Source organism: Psammomys obesus, unplaced genomic scaffold (genome assembly GCF_907164565.1).
Source record: "Psammomys obesus unplaced genomic scaffold, mPsaObe1.curated_primary_1811, whole genome shotgun sequence".
Classification (NCBI taxonomy): Eukaryota; Metazoa; Chordata; class Mammalia; order Rodentia; family Muridae; genus Psammomys; species Psammomys obesus.
In genome coordinates this window covers 6,400,472-6,428,259 of record NW_026588752.1, presented here as the reverse complement: position 1 = coordinate 6,428,259, position 27,788 = coordinate 6,400,472, and the positions used below count along the sequence as shown (strand labels likewise).

At 50.7% G+C, this 27,788-nt stretch overlaps 1 protein-coding gene across 9 annotated transcripts in view; it reads right to left on the bottom strand.

Annotated features, from left to right (window-relative positions):
* Positions 1-26,317, bottom strand: part of Pkd1 (polycystin 1, transient receptor potential channel interacting) — a 44,257-nt gene extending 17,940 nt beyond the window's left edge. For 6 of the 9 annotated variants that reach the window (XM_055604741.1, XM_055604743.1, XM_055604747.1 and 3 more), the window contains exons 1-15: positions 25,885-26,316; positions 12,425-12,496; positions 12,242-12,313; positions 11,903-12,072; positions 10,995-11,666; positions 10,696-10,879; positions 9,172-9,392; positions 8,797-8,912; positions 8,153-8,279; positions 7,617-7,852; positions 6,421-7,173; positions 5,181-5,312; positions 4,796-4,971; positions 4,369-4,502; positions 150-3,772 (exon numbers count right to left, since the gene is read on the bottom strand). In XM_055604741.1, the coding sequence (XP_055460716.1) occupies positions 150-3,772; positions 4,369-4,502; positions 4,796-4,971; positions 5,181-5,312; positions 6,421-7,173; positions 7,617-7,852; positions 8,153-8,279; positions 8,797-8,912; positions 9,172-9,392; positions 10,696-10,879; positions 10,995-11,666; positions 11,903-12,072; positions 12,242-12,313; positions 12,425-12,496; positions 25,885-26,099 (6,903 nt within the window). In that variant the 5' untranslated portion in view covers positions 26,100-26,316. Of the gene's footprint in view, positions 1-149; positions 3,773-4,368; positions 4,503-4,795; positions 4,972-5,180; positions 5,313-6,420; positions 7,174-7,616; positions 7,853-8,152; positions 8,280-8,796; positions 8,913-9,171; positions 9,393-10,695; positions 10,880-10,994; positions 11,667-11,902; positions 12,073-12,241; positions 12,314-12,424; positions 12,497-25,884 lie in introns of all 9 variants that reach the window. The other 3 variants (XM_055604742.1, XM_055604746.1, XM_055604749.1) reach the window with 2 other exon arrangements.
* Between the last annotated feature and the right edge of the window lie 1,471 nt (positions 26,318-27,788).

The following is a 27,788-nucleotide window of genomic DNA, read 5'->3' as shown; positions in this document are numbered from 1 at the left end:
ATCTAACCAGCTTAAAAGCAGAGCCTAGCTTAGAATACCTTTTCCCAAACTGGGGCTAAGACCTATCCCAGGAATGAATAATCCAAGTGCTAGGCACTTACTGGATATGAAGCATGAGAGAGAGAGAGAGAGGAGTCCCCAGGGCTGACCTGTGTTGAAGCCACGCAGGCCCAGTGGAAGTTGAGTGGTGTCTGATCACCATCCTCCAGATTAGGGTCATAGGACTTGCTCCCATCCAGCACCAGGTCCTGTGTATCTGACCATACCCGGTATGAGCCACCTTCAATGATGGGTACAAGACGCTCAGCGGCTACTGTCACGTTGGCCTGGATGCTCCGTGCCAATGGTGTGTCCCCAAATGAAACCACAAACACAAAGCAGTAGTGGCCCACAGGCAGTGCCAGCCGTGGTACCACCAGCTGGGGCCGGCTCACATCCACACCAGGCAGTGCCATTTGAACCATACGTCCTGGCCGTTGGCAGCTGGCAGTACGATATATCTCCCATCGGTACTCGGTCTGGTAGGAGACACAGTTGCGTAGATCAACATGGGCCTCCAGGTAGTTGCGCTGGGAGCGTCGCATCAGCACCTGCAGAGGCAGTGCTACCTCCACTTCAGGCTCCCTGCAGGCCAGCACCTGCACAGTCACTGTGGTCTGTGCCACAAAAAAGCTCACTAGGTTTGTGGCATTCACCTCTACACGGTAGTCCCCAGGGTGCAGGTAGTAGTGGTCAGCCCAGGACTCATCTGTATCCTGTACTGGAGTCCCATCCCCAAAGTCCCAGTGGTAAGCTACACGCCGGGGACTGGGGCTTGTAGCAGCCTCAAACCTGGCTGAGCGGTTGGTAAAGCAGTGGCCACTTTGAAGTGTTACATACTGGATGATGTCCTGGACTTCCATCATGAGTGTGAGGTTCACACCACCCAGTTCATTGAAGGCACGAACATGGACCTCCAGTAACCCTGCAGCCACGGGCGTGTAGGTGACATCACGGCCAGATAAAATGACTAACGAGTCACCCTGAACCTTTTGCAAGGAAAAGTACCAGGCATAGGCGACTCGGGAGCCCCGCTGCACCCGGGCGGTGAAGTTCTTCTCGGTGCCTGTGGCTATGCCTGGCTCACAGCAGTTGGGTACCTGCAGCCCAACAACAGCCTCCAGCACTAAGATGCGAACCTGTGCCTGGGCACGGCTCACGTGGTTCTCAGCCTGCACACTCACCATATGGTCTCCAACCCGAAAAAAACTCCGCAAGAAGTGGGGACTAGGAAGCACTTCAGGGACAGACCCACCAGCCTGAAGTCGGAAAGTAACAGCAGAGCCAGCTGCCAACAAGATCTGAAAGTGGACTGGCTGCCCAGGTGGCACCACCTTGCGGCTGGCCCACAGCACCAGGCCCACAATGGGCTCCTCTACTGTGAGATTATACATGGCTGAGACCCAACTGACTGCATTGGAAGCGTTAAGCTGCAGAGAGACGTTGCCAGCAGTGGGGAGGCGCAAGGCAATGTACTGGCTGTACTTACTGCCACCTGGCAAGGTCCAGCACCAACTCACATTGGTACCTTCAGCCAACTGACCCCAGAAGGGTACAGTGGAGCCAGCTGCCACAAAGATGCTATCTGGCTCACTGGTTCTGATGCTCAGGCCACCCACAGGCATCTGTATGGCCACTTCAATCGTGGCATTGACCAAGCCCAACTGGTTCTCAGCTGTGACTCTGACCAAGTGCAGGCCAGCTGTAGCAAAGGTATGGGTGGTGGATGGCGTGGAAGTCTCCCAACTCAGCCCTTCCTCCAGGTACCAAGTATAAACAACACCACTGCCACCAGCCAATTCTGCACCAAGGGTGAGGCTCACGTTGACAGCAGCTGGATTGGGGGATGCAGATAGAGTCAGACACTCCACAGGCTCCACAAAATCTATAGTACGGTTGGCTGAGGCACTGCCCAACATGTTGGTGGCCCTGAGATGGATATAGTAGGTGCTCGCCTTGAGTGCAGTGAGAGAAAAGCTCTTCCCACTGCCAAGGAGGATGAGGCCCCCATCCTGCTGAGCTGTCCAGCTGTAGGAGATGTTGGTGCCATCCCTAACTGCAGCTTGCAGCTGCAGTGTGTAGTTGGTAGGGAAGCAGCAGCTGCCACCGCCCCCCAACACCTGCAGTCCCTCAATGAGCTGCAGGACATAGATGAAGATGCTGTCCTGGGCAGAACCCACCTCATTCTCAGCTGTGACAATAATATTGAAGGTACCCACTGAGCGGAAGGTGTAGGAAATAGTGGGGCCACCTGGGATAGGTGTACATCTGTCACAGAGCACCCAGGAGTAGTGCACATCACTACCCACCTCCAACAAGGTGCTAAAGCTCACACTGCCATTCAGGGGCACCACTGTGCGGCTGGCATTGATGGTGAGGCCCCGCACTCGCTGCTTTACTGTGATGTTGAGTTGGGCCTCGCTGTGGCTCACCTCATTCCAGCCAGACACTCTGACAGTGAAGTCACCAGTGCTGTTGTAGATATGCATGACCTCGGGACCTTCATGCTGGCTGCCATCTCCCAGTTCCCACACGTAGGTGGCAGGGCTCCCATTGCCCACAGCTGAGAACAGATAAGGCTGCTGCAGCTCTAGCACATGGGACCCATTGATCCTGATGCCAGTGACTAACACAGGCTCCTGAACTTCAACAAAAGCTGAATCATTGCTAGCAGAGATGTTGTTGGACACAGTGACTATCACCAAGTAGGAGCCTGGTTCTCGGTAGGTAACTGTCACTTCAGAGCCCCCAGTTTGGGTGTGCGTAGCATCTTCAGTGCCAAAGTCCCACGTATAGTGGTAGGGAAATGGGGGCCAAGAATAGGCAACCAACCAGGTTTCATCCCCAAGCCTCACAAACTGACTCCCAGGCTGAAGGGTGACGTTCCGTATCTCAGGTTCTACACAGATGCTGGTATAGTAATGTGCCTTGTTCACATGGCTTGACAGGACCAACGACAGTGGGAATATGCCACTCCGAGTGAAGTTGTGTGTCATTATTGGATACCCACGGACAGTCACGTTGGAGGAGCCGTCCCCAAAGGTCCAATCAAAGAGGTAATGGGAAGGGTCCCCAGTAACATGGGCTGTAAGCTGAGCGCTGGGCTGTGTGGGGATGCAAGTAGAGGGCTCTATGCGCAACACCTCCAGGACAAACACCTGCACGTGCAGGCTCTGGGACAGGTGACCAGCAGGGCTGGCTGCTCCTACGGTCACTGTGAAGTTCTGGGCCCGAAGGTACACATGCTGCACTGTAGCCTCAGGGCCCGTGAGCACTGTGCTATCTCCCATGTCAAATGTCCATGTAATGTTGTCACCCGACTCCACAGAGGCACTGACTACCACGGGAGCTCCCTGCTCCACAGATGGGCTCACACGCACAGTCAGGCCGTGCAACTCCTGGAAGACATGGACGTCTGCATGTGCTGTCACACTGCTCACTGTGTTGTTAACCTCCAAGATGACTCTGTAGGTGCCCGTCGTGATGTAGGTGTGGTTGAGTGCTGGTTGACGCTGTATTATAACAGGGGAGCCATCCCCAAAGTCCCATGTGTATAGAACACCATCGGCTGAGAGCAGCGGGCGTGGGGAAAAGGTGATGGGTCGGCCGGCCACCAGAACGTTGCTGCTCATGCCAATAGCCACACTGGGGAGCATAGGGCGCACACTCACTGGCACCTGCTGCGTTAGATTCTCATAGGTATTGGACACAAGGATGGTCAGGTTGTACTCACCTGTGGAGACAGGCCCACAAGGGGCTTCTTACTCACAGAATCCCCACCTCGCACCTGTTGCCACATGGGGACAGTCTTTCTCAAAGCCTGATCAGCTATGCCCTAGGACCAGGCCCAGAAGGTGTTCATACTCAGGCCATGAAGACGGAAAAGCTCCCAAGAGTCCATAATGAGCAAGAAAATGGACAGGACCATCTCTTAAGTGTAAATTGCATATGGGTAAATATGGAAGCAAGTATCAGTATAAGCAAGAGTGAGTGCATGGCATGAGCATCCCACGCCAAGTGGTGAAGTGCGGCTATTATAGTATGCAGCCTTAGCAGTTTTTAAAATAGTTAAACAATGACCCCATCTTTCTCTCCCCAAAAGGCTGAAAGTTGGAGACTAGAGGACCCAGTTCCTGGAGAATGTAAATTGAGGCCTCAGGGACCCTGTCATTCCCCCACTATTCAAATGTGTGGATCTCTCTCCCTTACCCAAGTAAGGGCCTTACTCCATCAACCCAGGTGGGTCAAAATGAGAGTGATATGGGCTTTCATACCGAAAGGTAGGCTGTCCAAGCTCAGGACCTAAAAGGCAATGACCCCACTCCTCACCTGGGGTGGCGTAAATATGCGTAGTATTGTGTTCCACCAGAACCTGGGCCATTGTGGGGTCCGGGACCTGGAAGGACTCATCATACGGAGGCTTGAACTGGTGGAGTACCTGCTCTCCATCCCCAAAGTTCCACCTGCCAGGGCAGCAGGCAGACAGTGAGCAGGTAAGATGAGTACACAGGGTGCCCCCGGCTCTGCACGTAACTTCTACATTCTTTCCTGATTCAAGATATAACCTTGGCTGTACTATACCAGGACCTCTGGCCCTCACATGGTCCCACCAGTACTCCCAATAGAGGAGGAAATTGTAGCTCTGAGCTAGGATTCCAGGACAAATGCTAGGAGCTGAAATAGGAATCTGATGCCAGCCCCAACCCAGGCTCTGTTCCACTAAACACTCCCCATCTCTAGGCCCATAGGCACTCACAGGAAGGCCACCTCCACAGCTGAGTCCACCAGCACACCACCTGTCAGTACCAGTGTGGCATTGGGGGGTAACACGGCCGGTACTGCGGATACCCACAGCCCCTGCATCTTGTTCATCGGCTCCACAGTGACATTGTAGTTCACGGTGATGTTGCTCACATGGTTAGAGGCTGTCAGCTGAGGAGACAGGCATCAGTGGGTATGGCCCAGAGGCAGCAAGGACAGACCAATGGGTGAAAGGCCTCGAGCCCCAACTCAGCAGCCTCCCCACACTCACCCACAGCTGCAGCAGGGTCCTCAAGGGCAAAGCAAAGCAGAACAGAAGGCAAAAGTGAGCACCCAGATGTCCCGGGACCCCGTGCCTCCCTCCACTGGCCCCTGCCTACCGAGAGCTTGAAGATGGCAGCACTCTGGTAGATTACATTGAAGACAGTGTTGTAGAAAGTCAGCGACTGCTTGTCATCAATGGTCCACCGGAAGGCCACATCTGAGCCAGCTTCCACCATGGGGCTGTACCGCTAGGGAAAGGCCATGACATAGACCGAACCTATGATTTCTGCCCCAGGCTAAAGCTGACTCTGCCCATGACCTCATCTGTCTCCCTCAGACATATGGGAGAATTCTGTGTGTGGTGCAGGGTGGACAATGGGGTCTATCAACTGAGCCCTAACTGCAAGACACCCATGTAAAGGAGGACAGGAAAGTAACCAGGATGATCTTGTCTTAGGAGCTATGTAGTAAGAGAAGCCAAGCCTAGGTACTGAGAGCTAGCATCAAGGACACCTCTCTTATCTATAGCCAAGAGGTCTTGATAACACCTTGACCTCTTTCCCTCAGTCCCTGCATCTGTCAAGTGGACCTAGCATCAGCAACAAAGAGTCACCCTGACCAGCCAGTTCTCAAAAACTTCCTTCTCAGGTGGATAATCTTTTAGGAAAACACTTGAATCTCAATGGGCCTCAGTCTTGGATGCTGACATAGGTCAATGCGGAGCAGGTGTATCCACAGGGGAAGCCATTGTATTCGAGTATGGACAAGTCATGAGAGAGAGAGAGAGAAATGGTCCTTCAATGACTACTGGTGCTAGGGTGGGCATGCCCAAAATGAGGACATTGCCATCCCCCTAGGGTACTAAGGTAAGTAGCAGTTACCCTCTGAGCTTGCAATCCCATTTCAACAGGCACATCTGGTAGCTACAAAAACCACACAGAGCCCAGAAACGCATGGGGACTCACAGAAGCTCAGGGAACAGTAGGGGCAGTGTAATAAAGTATTTCATAAAATTTGAAGAGTTAAAAAAAAAAAAAAAAATTGAAGAGTAGAAAAATTTGAGTCTATAGAGCAGCTGCTGTAGCTGTGACCTTCAATTACTTAAAAATTGCAAAATGGGGCTCAGGTGCAGCCCACAACAATAAACTGCCTACCATGCATGGGTCCTTAGGTTCCATTCCCAGCACCACCAAGGAGAGAAATAACACTAAGCAGACAAAGGTTCCCCAACAGGCCACACTGGACACCATGTAATAGACACTGTCGTCCCTGGAGAACAGCTGAAGGCTTCCTTCCTCAACGGGGAAGAGGCATCCTGTTTCTATCATTTAGAGGGCTGGGTTGTAGGACACTTACCACCAGGATGCCCTGCAGCACCCGGGCCTCGGGGCTTGGCACAGCACGGAGGCCACAGATGGGTTCCTCAGCTGTTACCCTCAGGCTGAGGTTGGCCTGGCTGGCTCCATTCTGTGCCATGATCTCCAATGAATGATCCCCCTCCTTAAGCCTGGGCAGCACCAACACTGAGAATAGGGTGCCATTGGCCTCTTCAGTGCAATCTTGCTTGAGAAAATCCACCTCAGCAGGGCAGGCATCCTCAAAGGGAGCACTAATGTTGCCCCCAAACCAATGAGCTGTGGCAGTGGCATTAGTACCAGAGTCCACTTGAAGCACCAAGACGGAGCCATTGGTTGGCACATAGATGTGGCCATCCAGGGGAATGGGGTAAATGACTCTCAGCCCAGATACTGGGGAGACCACACTGAAGCTGCAGGACAGGTTGTGCTTGGACACACTGTTGCCCACTGTAGCCCGGACCTCATAGTGCCCAGGATGATGTAGTCCAGGATTAGACCCAAGGCCTAGAAGTGGAGTGAGCTGCTCTGTGACCAAAAGCAGCTGTAGGGAGCAGGCAGGGCCAGCCCAAGCTTCTTCCAGATGGACAGGCAGGTTGGTCAGCCAATCTGAGGCATTGGTGGAAAAGTACAGGGCTTGGCCAGGACAGCTGGAAGCCAGGGGACAGTGTAGAAGGGTACCTGGGCCAGCATCATGCTGTAAGCCAATGAGGTCACCAGGGAGCACAGGAACATCCTGGCTGTGGAGGGTGACCTAGAGAAGAAGGAGGCAGTGTTGTGTCATGTCCTCATAATAAAGACTATAGGGAGTACTGAAAGAGAGTGGATAGGACACACATCTCAGGTCTCAGCATCAATGCTGCTTCATGGATCCCTGGCCCAAGGCACTCATGGCTGAGACAAACAGGATATTAACACAGGAGACATGCACAAGGAAGATGTAGTGAGAGTGACTGTCACAACAGAAAGCAGGTAGCTGCTCCAAGGGAGGGCAGGAGTTTCCCCTTAGAAGACACAGGACAGAGGCCCCAAGGAAGAGATTAATCAGGGCACCGCAGCAGGGTACAGGGCAGGACTATTGCACAAACATAGAAGCCTGCAAGGCATCTGGTGAGAGACCAGGATCTTAGGCAGATAGGGGAGGTGGCCCCAAGAATAATAAATCAGAGAGATAAAGGCCCACACCAGGACACATACCAAGTACTGTGTTCGAGGCCCTGGAGGCACAGAAAAGAGGAACTCTTTCCATAGTGTGTATCTGGCCCTGGGAAGTCCCAGCCCTGACACGGACCCATTGACGCAGCCATGAGGGTTGCAGGCAACATCAAAAGGTACACAGGCATTGGCTACAGGACACCAGCGTTCCTCGGGCCCGCACTTGGGGGCCAGCTCTGTTCTGTTGTCAAGTTCACTGCTGCCTTCTAGGGCCACTGCTGGGAGAAGAAGGATGATGTCAGGAGCCTGATTCACTAACAAGCTACTATTAGGGATGCCCCACTTACCCACTATAAAACCAGACTGGATAAGCAGTGGCTCAGTCTCCATCATCACTCCCCTGCCACTAGACTATGCCCAAGCAGGCACCACCCAATCTATCTTTGTGACAGGGAAACAGGAGTTGGTTACTCTGTAGAACCTGCCATCACTCTACCGTGAGGCTGGTAGAGAATTCAGAGGCATGGGAGAATTCAGACAGCCTAAACCTCCAATTCCTATCCTTTAGAGAGCCCCACCTGCTTCTCTTGAGGGCCTGTACACCTGCAGACGCAGCTGGACAGGACGTTCAAGCTCCTGGGTCTCAAACTCTGCTGCAGTGAGGAAGGCTTCACGGCTAGGGCTCAGGCCAGGGAACACCATGACCTGGAGGAGATAAGACAGTCTCAGCTCAAAAGATCTAACCATTGTGTTGTGAGTATAACCCTCTCAAGGCCACCGTGAACTTCATTTCATGTCACCTGGGAAGAAAAACTAGATCAAAGCCATCTGTGAACAACAGAAAGGCTGAAGCAGGAAGATTGTGAGCTCGGGCTACATAGCAAGACTTTGTACACACATAAAAATTTACCTGAGCAAAGATTCAGGAGAAGCAGAATTCTTCAGATGGAAGTAGATACTTTTCATTTCTGCACTCTGAGTATTTTTCTAAATGTTACATTAGGGACACTAACAATTTTAACAAGTTCTACCAAAACCAACTTGAGGTTTTTGATTTTTGATTTTTGATTTTTGTTTGTTTTGTTTTTTTGTAGGGTTAGGGTGCTAGGAACTGAACCCAGATCCTCACTAATCCCCAGCCCCCAACTTGATTATTAGCAACAGAGCAGAAGAGTAATGCAAGGCTTCTGAGCTGCAAAAGCTCCAGAACACAAAAGCCTACCTCCACATGCTGCATGGGGGCCTGCAGCACTTCCTGCTGTGCCAGTGGATGCAGGGGTCCAGACAGGCCTCCACCAGACACTCCCAGGAGAAAGTTCTCAGTGTCCCACACAGGCCCTAGGGGTGGTAAATATGCATTGAGATGCCAGAGCCAAGCAGAGGTAACACTGGGAAAACATCCAGGTTTGGGCTGGACCCAGGGCTAAGCCACTTAGCAGAACCATCTGGCCCTCTCATCTTGTTCCCTCTGTCTTTATTTCTTCTGGTTCAGCCCCAACCCAGACACAAGAACAAACATTCAGCAAACACACGGTCGGTACTAAGCCTGAGAAGACAAGCACAGGAAAGTTGGCTCCTGCCACCCAGCAGTCCATACCTCCAGGCCGCAGCTCGCAGACATAACTATGTGGTGCTGAACACAGGTCTGTGTTGCACTGCCCAGCTGGCCCCAGCCTCACACAATGCTCTGCTGTGGCTGGGTGTGGCTCCCCAGGCAGCCAGTTCTGGCAGCTTTCCAGGCTGAAGGCCTCACCCTGGGGATCTAGGCCTTCCTCTGTCCCCTCCACAGATGAGAAGCCAATCCACACATCCAGGCTCCTATAGGCAGATTCAAGGAAGGGCCAGGACATCAGGGGACAGCTCTGCCCTATCCCTGGGGACACTCTCCACACAACACCCTAGTACATGGGCCATATCAGTCTCATTTTCCAAGTGGTAAAACAACCTCAGAAACATTACCCAGCAAGGGCCACAAACCCAAGCTCATGGCCATATTCATCCAGAATCACGTCTATGGAACCAGCTTTCCTTGGGGACCCACCACAGATTTAGTCAAGGATCATGGACCACCAGACCTTACCCTGAAGGGAAACTCTGAGGACTGCAGCAAAGGACCAAGACTGTCTCTACCTACTGATGGGTGTTACTATCAATGCAGAAAGGCCCTTCTAGAAACAGGCTTTAGAAGTCCATGGCCCAGCTTGGGCACAGGTACATACATACACAGGAACATATATGCACAAAGGTACATGCTCAGGTGTGGCACAAGCCTGGACATATACACTGGAAGGGAGTCATAATGGAGCCTAGTTCCATGTAAGGGCACTGTTAACCACTAACTGGATGATTCTGGAGCAGATCCTTAACCACTCTGGACCTCTATTTCTGGTTTTCAATACAGACAATGTGACTACCCACAAGACAGGAGTTCCTAGGAGGGTGAGGTGGTACACTCATGTAATCCCAGCATTTGGGGAGGAAGAGGCAGGTGGATCTCTGTGAGTTCAAAGCCAGCCTGGTTTACAAAGGGAATCCAGGACAGTCAAGGCTACACAGAGAAACCCTGTCTGGAGGGTCAGGGGGAAGATAGGTGTTCCCACCCCACTCAGGGAGCAGACACCTGAGAGAGCTGGAGTGTACCCTTACCACCCACCCCAGACACAGAAGATTGTAGGACCTCAGAATAGGTCAATACAAGCCTGGGCAGGGCATAGGAGCCTGACAGACTTTCCACAGATGGACAGCATGTCACAGTGTGTGTGTGTGTGTGTACAGAAGGGTGGTGAGCACAGGAGTACAAGGAGGAAGTACAGACAGTGGTGACCAAGAACTAGTCCTATCAGCAGGACCCAGGGCCTTCCCTTACAGGGACAAGAAGACTGGGGACCTAGACCCAGCTCTACCTGTGACAGTTTCCAGAAATGTTTAGCGAAGCTGTCCCCACCCACATCCGCCTTTACATTTACAGAGCTGCCAGCAAATGCCTCCTGTGGGGCAGGACACAAGGTCCAGCTGCCCCACCTCTCCTCCTGTGCCTCTACAGGCTTCAGGCTCTGCCCACACCCAGAATTCTGAACAGCATCCACCCACTTTAGTCTGGCCAGGGTTTGGAGACAGATACCTGGTAACCTGGGAGACCAGGAAGTGCTGGATGGCAGGACTGTCCACCATGGCCAAAGCAGCCCCGGCCCAGGTCCGACATTGCTCCTGGGCTTGCAGCCAGGGTGCCTTCTCTGCCACCAAGCGGTAGCAGTGCCCATTTCCAGGAAAGATCTCTGTGTCCGAGGGGCAGAGTGGGTGCACCACTAGAGGACGGTAAGCAAAGAACAAGACATCAAGGTATGCCTGAGGCTGGAGCACCAGGCTCCACCCTAACCCAGCTTAGAAGAGGAAGCATGAGGACTGAACCACGGTAGGCACCTTGGGCAGGCTCTTTATCCAAGGCCAGGATGCTATAGGTGACCTCAAGGGCTGAGCCTCCACGGTGCCGTATGCCAAGTTCAAGGCTCTCGTCACTGTGTACAGAGGATGGGCACACAAGCTCCAGGACAGTGGGTGCTGCTTCTACCTGTACCTCTGTCTCCAGCAGAGCTGAGCCAGCTCCCAAGGCCAATACAACTGTCACGTGATAGCTCCCAGGTAGTACATAGTAATGGGTGGCATTAGGGCCAGCCATGTCCATCTCAGGGGAGTCATCTCCAAAGTTCCAGCGTGTGGAGCTAATGGGCAAGGGGGAAGTGATGTAGAAGTCTGCTGGCTGGCCAGAGGCCAGGGGTCCATGGAGCTCCACCAGGGTAGCCCCTGGGGAGGCAGGAAAGATGTGCTGGAGCAAGGTGGGGCCCCGACAGGCAGAGTTGAGGGACAGCAAGATGCTGGAACACCAGGATAAGCAGGCTGCAGAAGTGTTGGAGGGCTGGCCTGACCCACAGAGGCATTGGTTCTGTTCTGATAGGGCTGCAAGGCTCTCGCCAGCGGAGAAGCAGAAAGCACTGCAGGCCTCAGGCTCCAGTGGTCCCTCATGGGCAAAGAAGAAGGGCACTGCTGCCACAGCACCTGAGCTGTTGTCAGGGAGGCAGGCGACATATTCCTCACCTGGGGACAGACAGATACACTGGTCCCAGGGGTTTATCTTTTCCTGGTTCCATCTTCTTTCCTCACCAACTCTCTTTAAACTCCATGTCAGAGCTCCCACCCCCAAAAGAGACCTTCTAGACCCTATCCTCCCATGTATGCCTTTCCCTGGGCTTCAGCTGCCACCAGGTTAGTAGCTCCTACCCAATAACAACAAATGTCATCCCTGTCTCCTTGCCCCATGCCCCTGCACTCACCACAGGCATTGTCCAATAAGGGGGTACTGAAGACGGGTTGGCCAGCCAGTGGAATGGGCCCCCTGCATATGGTTGCCTCAGACTGTAGCACATGCGCCTGCCGTTCCTTTGCCCAGCGTGGCAACCACGCCAGAGCACAGTCGCACTCAAACGGATTCCCACTCAGGTTTCTGCAGGGGAGGGGCAGGTACAGGACACCAGACCGACAGGGGTGCAGTTTAGCCTCCCACTGTCCACAGCTCTCAAAACTGAGAGTAGGTAGGGAACAGGACAGGAAGACAGGAGGTGTTGGGGACAGGCGTCCAGTTACTGACACCCAGTAAAAACAAAGAAACTTACATTTCACTTAAATTAAATAAATTATCAAACACGCCTTCTTCTAATGTAGAAATCCTATTGTTGCTTATGTCCCTGCAAGAAAGGAGGAGGGGGCGCGATGTGAGCCTTTGGTGACAGGTAGCTCTTCCTGCTTGCGCGGAGTAATTTCTGGTGTGACAGGCATATCCAGAAGGGGATACTCACAGCTCCGCTAGTGCTGAAAGGTTCACCAGGAGCCCGATGTCCAGCGTCTGGAATAGGTTGTGGGACAGGTCTCTGAGGAACAAGTGATCATGGTCAGAATAGGCGTTCTGGGCTGGTTGAGGGCATACCTCATTCTCATCAGGATCTCCCAGCACTCAAAGCTATGCTTCTCACTCACAAGCCACCGCATCCCATTCCCATGGGCCACAAGAGGGCTGTTCTCATGAAAGATTTGAGAAATTGAGGTAGAAGAGCTACAGACTTCAGAAATCTACAAACACTTCAGCCCTGTACCGAGGACTACACAGCAGGGCCACACAGAATAACTGAACTAATAACAATTCCATGTGGCCCCCACAACCCTTCTCCCAAAGGAGAGCTAGGGCTGCCTCCGGTATAACAGAAGGGTCCCACATAATCAGGAACTGGCTCCTTACACCTTTTACATAAGACTCAGGGTTCACCAGGGCTAGGGAACCCAGCTGGTAGTAGAAGAAGGTCCTCAAGATGTTCCCCATATTCAGTCGGGGCACAAAGATAATACAAATGATAATATGGTATGGATAACCCAATACCACAATGCTGATGATTTACATACAATTATCAAAAACCCGGAATTCAGAATTGTTAGAGCACTTGCCTCAGAAGCAAGAGGACTGAAGTTCAGATCCCCAGACCTCTCAGAAATGCTGGCTACTAAGACTAGCCATATTGTCAAGCACTGGATTTAATTGAGAGATCTTGCCTCAAAGGATAAGATGGAAGAGTGACCAAGGAAGATTCCCAACATCAACCTTGGGCTTTTCTACATGCCTCTGTACATATATGCAAACATGCAAACACACACAAACATACCAAATACATATGAAAACAGGTAAAGAAAGGCATCCCAGACTTCAAAAACTGTGCTATGAAGGTTTCTCTAGTGAGAGGAACTAAGAAATGCTGGCCTGGAACATGGGGAGATAGCTCAGTCTGTAAAGTGCTTGCTGGGGACCTGAGTTTGGTCCCCCAGAATCTGCAATTAAAAAGCCAGTGTTGGTAGTGCATATCTATAATCCAGTAATTGCCTTAATTATGCAAGCTCCAGACTAATGAGAGCCCCTGTCTTAAAATATGGTGGATGGCATCCCTTGTTTTCTTCTGTTGTTTTTTGAGCAGGGTCTCAATATGTAGCTCACCAAGCTGTCCTGCAACTCACTGCAAAGACCAGGCTGACCTCAAACTCAGAGATCCACCACTCTTGACTGCTGAGATTAAAGGTATGTGCCATCATACCCAGCTGCTGGACAGTATTCCTAAGGAGGGACAACTAAAGTTGTCCTTTGCTCCCATACAGAGAGAGAGAGAGAGACAGAGACAGAGACAAGCCTTGTAACTCAAGCCATCTGTAACCTGTGATGGAGCCAGCACATGCTGTCACTGGTACAGACATATATTTGCAAAGCATGAACCTGTGAAATAACAGAAATAAAGCAACAAGACAAGAAACATGGTATTGAAAAAATGACTCAGCAGCTAGAAAATTTGCTGCTCTTCTAGAGAACCCATAGTGGGTTCCCAGCACTCACATTGGACAGCTCACAACCACTGTAACTCTAGCCCTCTTCTAGGTTCTTGCACATACATGGCAGACTCACACAAAACACAAATAAATTAATAATTTTAAAATCAGTTTTTTTAAAGACCAAACATAGCCAGGTCTGGTAACACACATACTTGGAAGCTGAGGCAGGAAAACTGCTACAAGTTCTAGAATAGTGGGAGCTATAGAGTGAGATTCCCTCTCAAAACAAAATAAACAACAACAAAAAAAATCAACAGACCCAACTACATTCCAAAACAAGCAACCTCTACATAAAAGATCACAGATAAAATAACAAAACAAAACAAACTGCAGGCTGGAGCAAACATTTGGAGTGACAGCTGCACAGGCGGCTGAGGTAGGCACACACAGTGAGCCTACGAAGGACTTCCGGGAATGTAGTAGTGAGAGGCCTCAAAACAGTAACAAAACCTTAAGCCTGGAATTGCAATATTACTTCATCCAATCCACTAACCACAGGCCAATCACAGCCTCGCTGCAAACCCTGTGAATAAGCTATTCAGCAAATGCCAAGGACTCCTTTTAAGCTAGTGATGTAGCTCAATAGCTAACAACTCCAATCAAAAGGAAAAGTTGAACTTTCATTACAACTTGACAACTACTGATGAGAACAATGCAATCATGCTTTTCATCTTACTAAATCTGTTATTGTGTTAATGTCAGAAGTCTAGGCCCCAACTCTAATAATAAGGCTCCACCCATGAAACTAAGTAACAATGGAACTGCTGGGCCCTTTTAGGTCTTTCCAGTGTCAAGGTCTATCCAACAACCTGCCTACTCTCTAGCTCCAGATTTTTGGTAACCCTCATCCACCCACCTCTTAGGCTCTCTGTACCTACTTACTCCAATGTTCACTGAGGCTTCAGGGACAGGAGACTCTGTATCACCCTGACTCAGTGGACACTTCTGGGCCCCTTCAGGTCTATGCACCACTCTACAGTCTCTACTTCATGGGACCCACATTCCCCACAAGAATGTCGTTTTTTATCCCCTTCATCCCATTCAGAACCGGAGAAAACCTAAGAGGAAGCTCCTTGTCAGAAGTGGTGCACAGCGTTAACCCCATTACTTGGGAGGCAGAGGCAGGTGGATGTCAGGGTTGGAGCCCACCCTGGTCTACAGAACTAGTTCTAGGACAGCCAGAGCTATAGAGAGAGTCTGTTTCAAAAATAAACAAAAAATAAAAAAAACAAAAAACAAAAACATAAGCAGCTGGTACAGAGCCCCAATTCCTACTTTACGGGATGTGAAATGTCCAGGACGCACACATGGCAATCTTGTGTATCGGCTACCCCACTGTCCTTGACAGTCTACAAGAGGAAAAGCAAGTCGTCTGGAAGGGTTTTCCTTCCTTCATATGGAAGTAGCACTCAAAAGATCAACAGGAACCATCCCAATGAACAGAGTTTGGATTGACATAGAAAGGACTGAACTTGATGCCATGACCATCCAGTTGCTGAGACAGAGGCCAGGGTCTTCCTTGTCTGGCCTCCATTCCTAAGTATGTTTCCAGATACCACTCTGATCCATTGCTAGACTCATCTTACCTCCTCTATCCAAGCCACATGAGAGGCAATGGTTACGCTAGGGGAAATGTCCATTAGACCAAAGCAAAGCCTTTCCAGTGGATACCGTGATGACAACAGAAAAACCTAAATTTTTACTTCCTAAAAATTTATATCCTTAACCAGGATGTAGACTAAGCAACAGTGATCCTAGAAAGGCTGGTGAGGCAGGAACAGAGGCTAACATAGGCAGACTCTTACATTTGCCCTTAACATGGAAGCTTTCTAGCCCAGCCTCCAAGATCCAAGATTAGAGGAGGAAGAGGAAAGCTAGTATCTCCAAATTTCATTCTCTCAGAAAGCCACACTGAGTGTTAGTTGCTAGGGCCACCTAAGAAATCCGGTGAGGGCATCAGCCTCAGGGTACAGCACCCCTCCTCATTTAAGAACACTTCAACAACTCATCCAACTAGGTCCTCCACTGAGACCAAGCTCAAGGAAACCATTGAGGCTCCTTTCCCAAGAGGCTGCTTTGTTTTTGTTTTTTTTTTTTTGGTTTTTTTTTGTTTTGTTTTGTTTTTTAGATTTATTTATTCATTATGTACACAATGTTCTGCACACCAGAAGAGGGCACCAGATCTCGTAATAGATGGTTGTGAGCCACCATGTGGTTGCTGGGAATTGAACTCAGGACCTCTGGAAGAGCAGCCAGTGCTCTTAACCTCTGAGCCATCTCTTCAGCCCCAGAGGCTGCTTTGTGATACTCCCCCCCAACCCTCACCTGGACTTGGGCTACAACCCAGAAAAGAAACAGGACCATAGGGATTCTGTTCACCCAAGCTCCCCAAATGCAGCATAGTTAACAAGCCATCTTGGGTAGGACTTTAACTCATACTCCTGGGGTTGGAGAACAGCACCAACAGACACGGTGGTATGAGGGGATGTGAGGAACAGTGAAGAGACACACAAGGTCCCTGCCCAGAGGTCCTGAACAGAAATTTTCCATGTCTCCATCTGTTGTTGCCATCACTGCTCTAAGAGTATGGCCAAGACCTGACTAGCCCCATCTTCAAAGGCTTGACTTCCTGCCAGATGATGTCACCATAATCTGATGCCCAGGAACCATATTTGGAGTCCTTGTAAGGATCTGGGACAAGACAAAGGCAGGCACAAGGTATCCTGACAGAAGGCACACAGAAGCTAGGGGCAGCACCATTGGCCCCTTAGCTGCCACGAGGAGGTGAGCCAGTAGCTTAGCTAGAACACCCTGAGAGGACATGAGCCAACTGAGTACTCTGGTCCCTCTAAGACCTAAGCCAACAACTTACAGAAGCCCCCACAGTCAAGGCTAGAGGGGACCTGAGCTGGGATTACACACTGGAGTGACAGGCAAATGCCCATATGATCTCTCAGTCTGGCAGGCCATCCTCATACTGCCTGTACTACCGGGACAGACAGAACCTGAGTCTCCACACAGATGTGGAGTACATCCAGCTTGCCCTATCTGCTGCCCCCCTCCTGTTCCACAATGGGTGACTACGTTGAGAATGCTGAAGAAGGACTTTCTATACCCCATACAAGTGGGCACCCTGCCTTCTAGATCAGATACTCTGGTGCGACAAGGGGCCAAGGACAACTTATATCCCAATACCGCCACCTCTGTGTGGCTACCTGGCCCAATAAGAGGGAACCCAGCTTCCCCAAGTGTATCCATGGGCTCTCACACCCTACAAGAGACATCTTGTTTCTGACTCTCAACTTTCCTCTAATAAAGAGGAACACGGAACTCCCTGAACCTCTACACACAGGCTACACAAGTTGGGGTAATACTGTGAGACAGGGAAAATAGGTAATCTCAGGCAACTCTCTGCAAAAAGGACAGCAAGAGTATAAAGGCAAGTGTGCAGGTCTATGCAAAGGTGAAGGTCAAGGAGGGTCACTGTAAACACTGCACGCCCTTATAAGGTGGGCCAGCTATGAGGACCACTGCTGAAGTGCTGTTCCAGAGCTGCAATAGGAGGCCCTCAACAGGCTGCCCACAACAGGCTGCAACCCAGATCAACAGCCAAGCAGCCTCGGTTTCCTCCTCTGCTGTCAGGAGTGGCCTAGGTGCCCGCTCCTCAGTCTAGATGAAAGGGGTAGGGGGGATGTAAGGCCAGCTAGAGCCCCAAAGGAAACATCTGCACATTCCAGACGCATGTGGTCAACAGGCGGGTGAGTGCCAGCCACCACCCCCCAGCCCATTGCTGGCCGCCATGCTGGAAACAGGGCTCAGGGGGAACAACTCTGAGGGGCCGCCTGTGGATGTTATGTAACCCGTTCCACAGGAGCCAGCTGCCTCCTCCTTCTGGCAGGCTAGTCCAGCATGGTAAGGAGGAAGGCCCCAGTCCTTCTCCAAGACCCAGCTTCATCCTCTCTGGGAGAACAGAGTCCCCTCGACCAGCAAGGATGACTCCTGTAAACATCCCCAACCAGAGCTAGGGTAGAAGGAAATAGAAGCCACGGTGAGGGCACAGTCTTAGGTCTGGGTGGAGGGACAAAGCTCCTCCGCTGGCCTCACTCTGGGTGCCTCTCAGCACTAATGGGCCTTTCGTAGCCTAGCAGCAGAGCCAGTTAAGTCTAATATCCTCACTCTGTTTTTGTTCTCTTTGCTTTTTGTTCCCTTCTATTTATGGCAAGCAAGGCTGGCTTCCAGGGCCGGAAATGATGTTTAAATTAATGAATTCAAGTTTAAGAGAGAGAGTTGAAAAAAGGCACCTCAGCACACAAGCGGCGATGTGGACAGGGGACAGTCTCTGGACCATACCAATTGTTTTTCCAGGGAGATGATGGGTCAGAGAGGCCAGCCATACCTACCATCACTCTGCATGCACCTTGAGACCTATCTCACCTGGCTCCAAACCAGGACTAGGCACACAGGAAGGAGCTCAGTCTCAGAGAGAAGAGAAAGAGGATACCAGGATTCAGGCAATGAAAATGCCCATGTTAAGAGCCCCTCAGCCAGGCTGAAGGACCTCACAGTCCCAGGGCCTGGGGAGTAGAAGAGGCCCCACATTGTTACAAGATGTTCTGCAGGATTTTTTTCGTCCTTACAGAACCCTTTGTCACAAGTACTGAGTCCTTCCACAACTAAAATATCACCATAATGAGATGTTAGGGGTGACATGACCTGCCTAAGATTTTTCGTGGGACTTAGGCATGGACAGGAATCAAAGACTCAGACCCCAAAACTAGAATAAATGTGCTAGGCAGTGGGCCCTCCTCATATTGAGGGAACAGCCCAACTTAGCCCAAGAAATAGCTGTTCCAAGAGCTGGCCGCTGTCCCCGTGTAAACACGACCAGTTGGGTGGAAGGTTTGTTCACCTCCATGTGTATGGGGCACTAAGGCCACTCAATACCCCGGCAATGAAGCAATACAGGGGCTCAGGACCTTTGAGCCCTCTCTAGCAGCAAGGCCCTTTACTGTAACTCTCACCCTAAAGGCTGCAACCAGGAGAAACTGTCTTCTGCCAGTGCCAGAGGGATAAAGCTCTTTCCAAGGAGGCCCCACAGGACCCAACCTGCACTAGGGATACCACATTTTGCCAGGATTTTTAACCCAAAGGAGAGTCAGAGAGAGGAAGCACTGCCTACCTTGACCCTCAAGTACACCCCTCTCCTTGGCAATTAGTGCCTGGGCATCACAAGGGCTCTTTATGAAGAAGATTCCTGCCAAGCCAAAAAGAACGAGGTGTTCCGAGAAAAGACATGAGCTGCATTTTCCAGCTGTATCTCGTCCTTCAGAGAGACTGCTCACGCCCTGTGGCACCCACACCAGGCCAGCTGGAGCCACACGGACAGCCGAGGCAGGCCAGGCCTAAGCATGGAACCCAGACAGCCAACACCCCAGACGGCAGCAGAAGTAGGGTGTTTTCATTCCAGAGCACTAGGCGGGCCGGCTGTCTGGGCTCCTGCTGCTGATGTTGGCCACCGCAATGTTCCGGAAAGGAAAATGTGTCTCCATCCAAAATGGCTTCCTCAGTTGAAACTCAACCCCAGCCAGGCTTTCCCTCAGGAGCCAGGGTCGCTATGCTCCTCTCCCTCTCAGCAGAGATACCTTGGGATAGAATATAAAGGAGGCAGCAGAATGGCCCCTTATGTCCCGGGAAAGTTTAGTGAGGTCAGGCATAACTCAGTGAGAGACATAAAATGGCAGTCAGGGATGGCAGAAGAAGGCTATGCAGGCAGCCCACATGGAGACACTCTGTTTGCCCACTGTTGGATGGAGAAACCAGAGTGCTTTTAAAGAACCCAGAAGAGGAAGCCCAGCATGGTGACCCATGTATTGGAGCACTGAGCAGGAAAACTGATGCCAAGCTCAAAGCTACACAGGCATATCTAGTGAGGCTCTGCCTCAAAACAAAAACAGGAAGGGGAAACTGAGGCTTACAGACATTTTGATTTTCCTAAAATCTCCCAAGAGCCCAGCACTGGGCACATGGAGCAGAATGCAGGGCAGCATCACATAATCACCCAAATTAGAGAATAAGGTATATACCAAGACAGCAGATGCCACAGCATGCTATCTCAGCACAGCCTTACTGCTTCACATCTGCTCTTCCAGAGATACTGAGTTCAATTCCGGGCAACCACACGGTGGCTCACAACCATCTATACTGGGATCTGATGCCCTCTTTTGGACAAGTATACATGCAGATAGGGCACTCATATACCTAAAGTAAACAAATAAATCTTTAAAAATAAATAAACAAATAATAAAATCTAGAGTTGAGTGTGGTGGCAAACACCTTTAATCCCAGCACTCAGAAGGTAGAAGCAGGCAGATCTTTGGGTTCGAGGCCAGCCTGGTCTACAAAGCAAGTTCAGAACAGCCAGGGCTATGCAATGAAACCCTGTCTCCAAAACCAATAAATAAATAAATAAAGTATTAAATTAAAGTAAAATAATATTTTAAAGCAAATATAAATTTAAAAGCAAAACAAAGAAACTGGGTGTAATCGGCTTATACTTGTAACCTCAGCACTCAGGAGGCTGAGACAGCTTCACAGCAAGCCCTAGGCCAGCCAGAGCTACATAATAAGAACTTGCCTCAAAAAACTAAACAAAAACTAGAGAGAGCCCAGCATCCTTGGTTCGTGCCTATAGCCCCAAAATGTGGTAGGCTGAGCCACGAGGATCTCTTGGGGCCATTCAAGACCAGCCTGGGCAATGGAGCACGAACCTCATCACACTCATACCACCACACCACACATGCCCGACACTCCACAGAGAGGTGAGAGCTATTGGGCTAGGGGTAGATCCCATGCATCCTCCTAGTGTTAAAGGCATCTGAGGTCAAACTTCTGGTCTCCTTGATCTAGATGTTGAGTTATGAGCAGGAATTTGCCTGCTCTCGGTGGCCTGTGCTGCTTCTATCTGTACAGCATCTGGCCTGAGCACACTTTCCATACTCAGGCTCTCATGTTCTGTCTGCAGCACAGCAGGACGGTCTTCAGGTACATTTCCTGGTAGCTGGTACTTAAGGACAGGAGAATAGCCAGCCAGAAATGATGGAGAAGGGGACCTACTTAAACAGCTGTAGCGTTAGTATTGGCTCCAGAGCACAAGCCTGACCATGCACCACAAACCCTCACCTCTGAGGCCCCACAACCCACCCTAAGGTAGGATCCCTTAAGGTGCTTACTTTATTTACAGGGAAGAAATTTGAGATTCAGGGCTGAGCCGCTGAGCAAGGTCACATGGGAAGTGAAAGGGCTGGGACATGAGGCTGAGTCCCCATGCTTCCCTCCAGAAAAAGGGAACTGGGGTAGGGGGGACAAGCATAGGAACCCCCAGGGAGCACATACTGGTGAGAAGTAGGGCACAGTGGTGTTTTCCTTTAATCCCAGCACTCAAGAGGCAGAGTCAGGTGGACCTCTGAGTTCAAGGCCAACCTGGTCTACAGAGTGGGTTCCAGGACAGTCAGGGCTACATTCACTACATTCACCCTGTCTCCAGAAACAAACTAAAAATAAAAATAAAAATAAAAAGTAACAAAGAAAAGAAAAAGAAACAAACAAACTAGAGAGAAAGGACCTTAACAACCTATCAATCCCCAGCAACTGTCCCTGGGCCCACAAGAGAGAATGCCCTATCATTTCCACTCCTTGCCATCTATTAACCAGCCTGAGTGCAGTCTTGGGGGATAGCCATAAAACATCCTGACCACATTACTTCTTTGGCGACACACCAGATATGACTCTAAAAAGCACTTTAACATCTGGGATCCTCAGGTTCCTAGTCAATACAAAGAAACCAAGAGACTCCATCCCACAGCCCCATGGGAAGACAACAATGACAGAAAAGACACAAAAACCCATCACAAGCCTATGAAGGCGCAGAGGAGGAGTGTATCTCCTGGATAGTTTCCTTAAAGGTTTTTTTGGTTTGAGGTTTTTGTTTGTTTGTGTCTCTCAAGATGGAAGTGAGGAGTGTATCCTTATATAAACCAAGCAGGACCCAAATTTATAGCAATCCTCCTGCATTTGCCTTCCAAGTATTAGGATGGTAAGGGTGTGCTACCACACCTGACCCAATGACCAAACTCTTTACTTCTTTGTATAAATTTATTAGTCGCTGTAATTAAAAATTACTTTCATCAACAACAAAATTCAGACAAAAAAATGCATACTATGAAGTTCACATTTCAAAACTTAGAACTTGATGATTTTTAGTATCTTCACAAGCCTGTGTAACATCAGTGATAACCTCATGTTTTCATCATTCCAATAAAAAGCCCCACAGTCCTTAGCCATCTACCTTCACCAGCCTGTTAATCTTTTCTGTCTCAATAGATTTACCTATTCATAATTCTTTTACAATTAGAGTTTTTAAAATATATATGTATGTATGTAATGTATGTATGTATATTTCTGTATGTGGCCCAGGCTGACCTCAAATCCAGAATCTTCCTGTCACAATTTCCCCAGTGTTGAGACTACAAGCATAAGCTATCATACTACTTGCCCTCCCTTCTTAACTTTTTTTTTTTTTTTGAGACAGGGTCTCTCTACATAGCTCCAGTTGTCCTGGAACTTACTATGCAGACCAGGCTGGCCTCAAACTCAAAATTTTTAAATGTGTAGCAGTCACCCAGAAATGATATCTAAAATAACCACATCTGAAGACAAAAAAGTTTATACCTAGTACCAGGTGGATGTTCCAAAGAGCTTTCTTCAATACAGAATGTCCTGCCTTGTAGTCACTGGCCACAAAGGCACCAGATACCTGATAGAGGTGTGGCCCTCCACAACTGAGCTGGAGACATCAAGGGCTGACATGCAAGAGCTCTACAGTCACAGCTCAGTCAGTCAAATACCTAATGATGCAGGAGTTAGTTTTCCCACAAGTTAAAAGCAGAAAAAGAGAACTCGGTGAAGTCTAACTATTAGATAGAGTCTGGCCATCAACTAGTTGTACTGTGTAGACCTTATCTGGACCCTAATTTAAATTACCAAAACTTCAGAGCCAGACTCGGTGGAAGACATCTGTAATTCCAGCATTAAGAACACTGGGCCGGCTGGGTGTGGTAGCTCACACCTGTAATTCAAAAGAAGAAGAAAGAGAGGAAGAAGACAACGACTGGGGTAGAAGGATCAAAGATCTGAAGGTTCACGGCCAGCCTGGGCTACAAGAGACTCTGTCTCAAAAAAGTACAAAAACAAACAAACAAACACATCCCAAGCAGCTGGGCACAGTGGCACACAGCCTTAGTCCCAGAATTGACCGGCAGAAGCAAGTGGATCTCTGTGAGTTCTAGGCCAGCCTTGTCTACACAGCAGTTCCAAGACAGCCAGGAATATACAGAGAAACCTCATCTCAAAAAAAGCAAAGCAAAACAAAACAAAACAAAACAACAACAACAACAAAAAAAAACCAGACACACACACCTAAAACAAAACAAACTTTAAAAAGAGAGATAAACAAAAAATATACACAATGAACATCCAATCCCACCAAGGAGGCATTCCCTATTTCAGGTGTGTGTTGGATGTAATGATAGACTCAAAACATTCACAAATAAAAGAATAAGATGCTGGTCTTTGGCTCAAAGTATAAGACAGGAATGACAGGCAAAAAAAAGGGTGAGATTCATTACCCTATTCTTTCTTTTCTTTTTTTTTTTCTTTTTTTTTTTTTTTTTTTGAGAAAGGGTTTCTCTTTGTAGTCCTGGAACTCACACTGTAGACCAGGCTGGCCTTGAACCCACAGAGGTCTGCCTACATCTATCTTCTGAATGCTGGGATTAAAGGCATGCACCACTACCACTAGGCCAATTACTCTTGTTTTCCATACTTTTCACAATAACAGAGTTTTAAATACTCCACAGTAAAGCTCAAAGCCAGTCAAGCAGAAGCAATCTACCAGTAATGTCACCTTTCTTAAGCAGCAGCATGGTTTTAAGCCAAGAAACGCTAGGAAGCTTTATGCTCAGAAGACCAGCTGTCCTGTTTCCAGGATACAACTGTCCTGCCAAGGAGCCACACACATACAGAAGGGCCTGATGATGGTCAGAAAGAAGGCAATGTTCACTGGGCACCTAAACACTGGCCTGAAGGCTGCTGTCAGTGTCCTTTGTCCTCAGAGAAAACCATCTATCTATCTGATCTCCAGTAGCCTGCAGCATGGACAACCTATGGGACACAAACTGGCCTCCAGAACCAGCAGGGGGAACTCAACACCTGCCCCTGAGGCGTCAGCTTCTATCTGCTGGTTCTCACAGCTCAATAAACCACTTAGAAGCCGTGCTGGGGAAGAAAAATGTGGAGTCTTCATCCAGCAGTCCACATGTGGCCATTCTGACGCTTCCTCACACAATGTGAGGAACAAACATCTTAAGAACCCTATGAGCTCAGGTTGGGCCAGGCTATCAGCTCTCAGAAAACCCTTTGTACCAGAACCCAGGGTAACAGCTCAAGCCTCACTACTGCACAAAGAGCCAACGGAACTGTAGACCCTCATCTTGCATTTCCTAGCCTGCTCCTAAGAGGCCAGCAGGGCCTAGGTCTGACCACCAGAGATGCCAGCCAGCAGAGAAAGAGAGGTGCCCTCATTCATAGCATCCATAAAGAAAAGGTGAGGCATATGATGCAGTTCTGTGGGTTCTGCTAGACACCAAGAGGGGATCCATCTCCAGAGATAGCTGCACTACAAATGCTGCAGTGGCTAAGGAGCACAATGATAGGCTGGGTGAGTCACCCAAGAGCGTTACAAAACCCAGTGAAAGGGCCCAGTTCTACTTTAATGGCTCCAGGCATCTAAAAAGCTCCTGAAGGGATTCCAGCAGGGACTACTGTGGCTAGCTAGCTAGCGTATCCAGGAAATCTAAGAGGCTGGAATCAGCAGGCCCTGAGACAAACAACCCTGCTCTCCTCGCCCTTCTTGATTCAACCCTGGTCCCCAGCACTGCAAAAGGCCCAAACCACAGGCGACCATGTCTATGATGTGATACCTTGAACACATTACATCACGTCTCCAAGCCTGTTTCATCACCTGTAAAACAAGGGTCTAGCTCTATCATCCTCCAGGGAATTAGACTAAGAATTAAGTGTGATGATCTATTAAAAAGAGCCTCGTTAAGCCTGGTTCAAAGCGATCTCTCAGTGAAATTTGCCTGTTAGTTCCAGAATGCAAAACTGGGGCAGTCTCAAATGTTTTAACCCGTCCTGGAAATTTCCTTCCTTAAATTCCTAAAAATACGCAGCCCTACCAGCGGCCCACTCCCACCATGCCCTCTACTCCCTACTTCTCCAGCAGTCATCCACGGCCAAGAGCAGCCTGCAGGCCCCTGAACCCACCTTCTTGTCCCTTAAGCATAAATACATCCATCAAATCCCTGTCTAGACCCCTCCCCTAGATGCCAGTTCTGAGCCCCACTGAAATTCCCAATCCCGGGATGCATCTTAATTAGTCTCTAATTAACGTTTATTCCGAAACTTCCGACTATGCCCCAAGCGCTGTTGCAGCCCCTGTTTGAGGAGCTCGGCAACGTAAGACGTCAGTCTTCATAGAAACCGGGATTTTTGGCTACCCTTCTGGGTCACGCCGGCTGAGGTCCAAGGTTTTCCTTATTTAGTCGGGCCCGACATCCCTGCTGGAGCCTCGCCCTGGGAGCGGCCAGGCCCCGCTGCGTCTAGCGGCCCGAACTCGGGACCGCGCCCACGCCCTGCGGCCGACAGCCCTGCAACGGTCTAGAAGGACTCTACCTCAGCCCCACTCCCGCCGGACCCAGCGGTGATGCTCTAGCCAGGCCGCCCGCCGCCATGGCAACCGCCTGCCCGCCTGCACTGCTTCGGCGCAGCTACTCACAGCGCGGTGGCGTCAGCCGGGATGCGCAGACTCGGCCCCAGCGTCTGCAGCCAGCGGCCGGAGCAATTGACGCGGCAGGCGGCGTCGGGCGCCGGGCCGCAAAAGCAGGGGAGCGGGCAAGGCCCGCAGCCGCGCCCAGGGTCTCCAGCCAGCGCTCCGAGCCACAGGCCCAGGCCTAGGGCCAGCGCCAGGCGAGCGGGCGCGCCGGGCGGCATCGTCAGCGCAGCCCGCGCATGGCCCCGGCTCCCCGAGGCCCCGTGCGCCGGCAGCCGCAGTTCAGGAGGGGCCCGCGGACCTCATGGTGTGGCCCGGGAATGGGTGCCGCGGCGGCCGTGGCCTGTCTGCGGTGCGACAGCTTGCTCAGCGCTCTGGGACAGGCCGCACCTCAGGGCCTTGGCCGCCAGCTCGCGCATCCGCGCTGCACTGCAGACCCAGCGCCGGCTCCTCCTCCTACCCAACCACCGGCGCGGCGCAGGGCGGTGCGTCCTCAGGTTCCGCCCCTGCGCTTCCAAGTTGGCCTTGGTCGAGGGGACTGAGGGAAGAGCAGGCCTCCACAAGCTCCGCCCCCTTCACTGCAGATCCTGCGGTGGGCGGGGCCTGAAGGGAGGGCCCCCCTAGGCTCCGCCCACACGCCCGCCCTTAGCTAGTGGGGCCTCATGGGAGGGTTGGCCTTCACAGGCCCCGCCCTCTGCTCTGCTGGGCTAGAGCCTTGAGGGCGGAGGAGGCTCCGCCCCCTCTACTGCGGCGCTAAGAGGCCCCACCCATCACGCTGCAGAGCGAGCCGCGGCCCGCGTAGGCGGCACACTCGAAGGGTCTGTCAGCAGCCCGCTACGTTGGTGTGAGATTAGAGGGTCTCTGGCTAGTCACTCCGCCTTCCCGAGCTCCCCAGTGAGGTTCTCTGGCTGTTGGGGCCTCCTCGGAGTCCGTAGGTTTCTTCGCTCCCAGCCTCCTGCAATCCACAGTCACAGCACTGAAAACACCAGTAGGTGCGGAAGAGATGGCTCAGCACCGGGCAATGGTGGTGCAGAGGCAGGTGGATCTCCCGAGTTCCAGGATGGCCAAGGATATACAGAGAGAGGAAGAGACAGAAGGGGGTGGGGAGAGGGAGAGAGAGGAGAGATGGAGAGATCAGCGGAAAAAGGAGCTTGCCGTGCAAAGCCTGTTTACCTGAGTTCGGTCCTGAAACCCACGTAAAAATGTACTTGCACAAAGTGTCCTCTGGCCGCTACATCCTCGCCATAGCACGCACCCTTCCCTAATAACAAATTAAAAAAAAAAAAAAAAAAAAAAAGCCTGCGGCCTACAGCTTCTGGATGTCCGCTGTGCTAGTTTCCACTCCGCAAGTCTCCTCTGCCCCAGGAGAGTACTGCCGACCTGAGTCAATAAATACTCGCTGCGTCATCTCATGGCTCTCTGCCAGAGGATGCTGCAGAGGCTCGGAAGTGATGCGCTCACCTAGAGTGGGTGAAGCTCGGTGCGGTGTGCTCCAACCCCACCAGCAGCCCGCCCTGCAGCTGCTGAGGTGCAGGGAAGATGTCCTTCCCTTCCCGCCGGCGGCTCCAGGCTTCAGGCTCGCACACTACAGTTCCTCCTGCGCAGGAGCTAAGACAAAATTAGCATGACAGACTCCAAACACAGCACTGCAGAACATGCTTAGATGCCGAATGCCTAGAATTAATTACGTGTGTTTCTATTTACAGGAGGGATTTAAAAGAAAAGTAAAATAATAATCATAAATTTTTAAAAAGTTCACAAACACTTTGTTGATGAGTTGACGAGTGTCCCAAGGCTGGAGGAAAGGGAGTGAGGGTTTCATTGGGGCCAATAAACTTGTTTGTTCTGGAATTAGAACAAGTGATTGAACGGCCTTATTAAATATATTAAAACAGCTATATAGCCAAGGC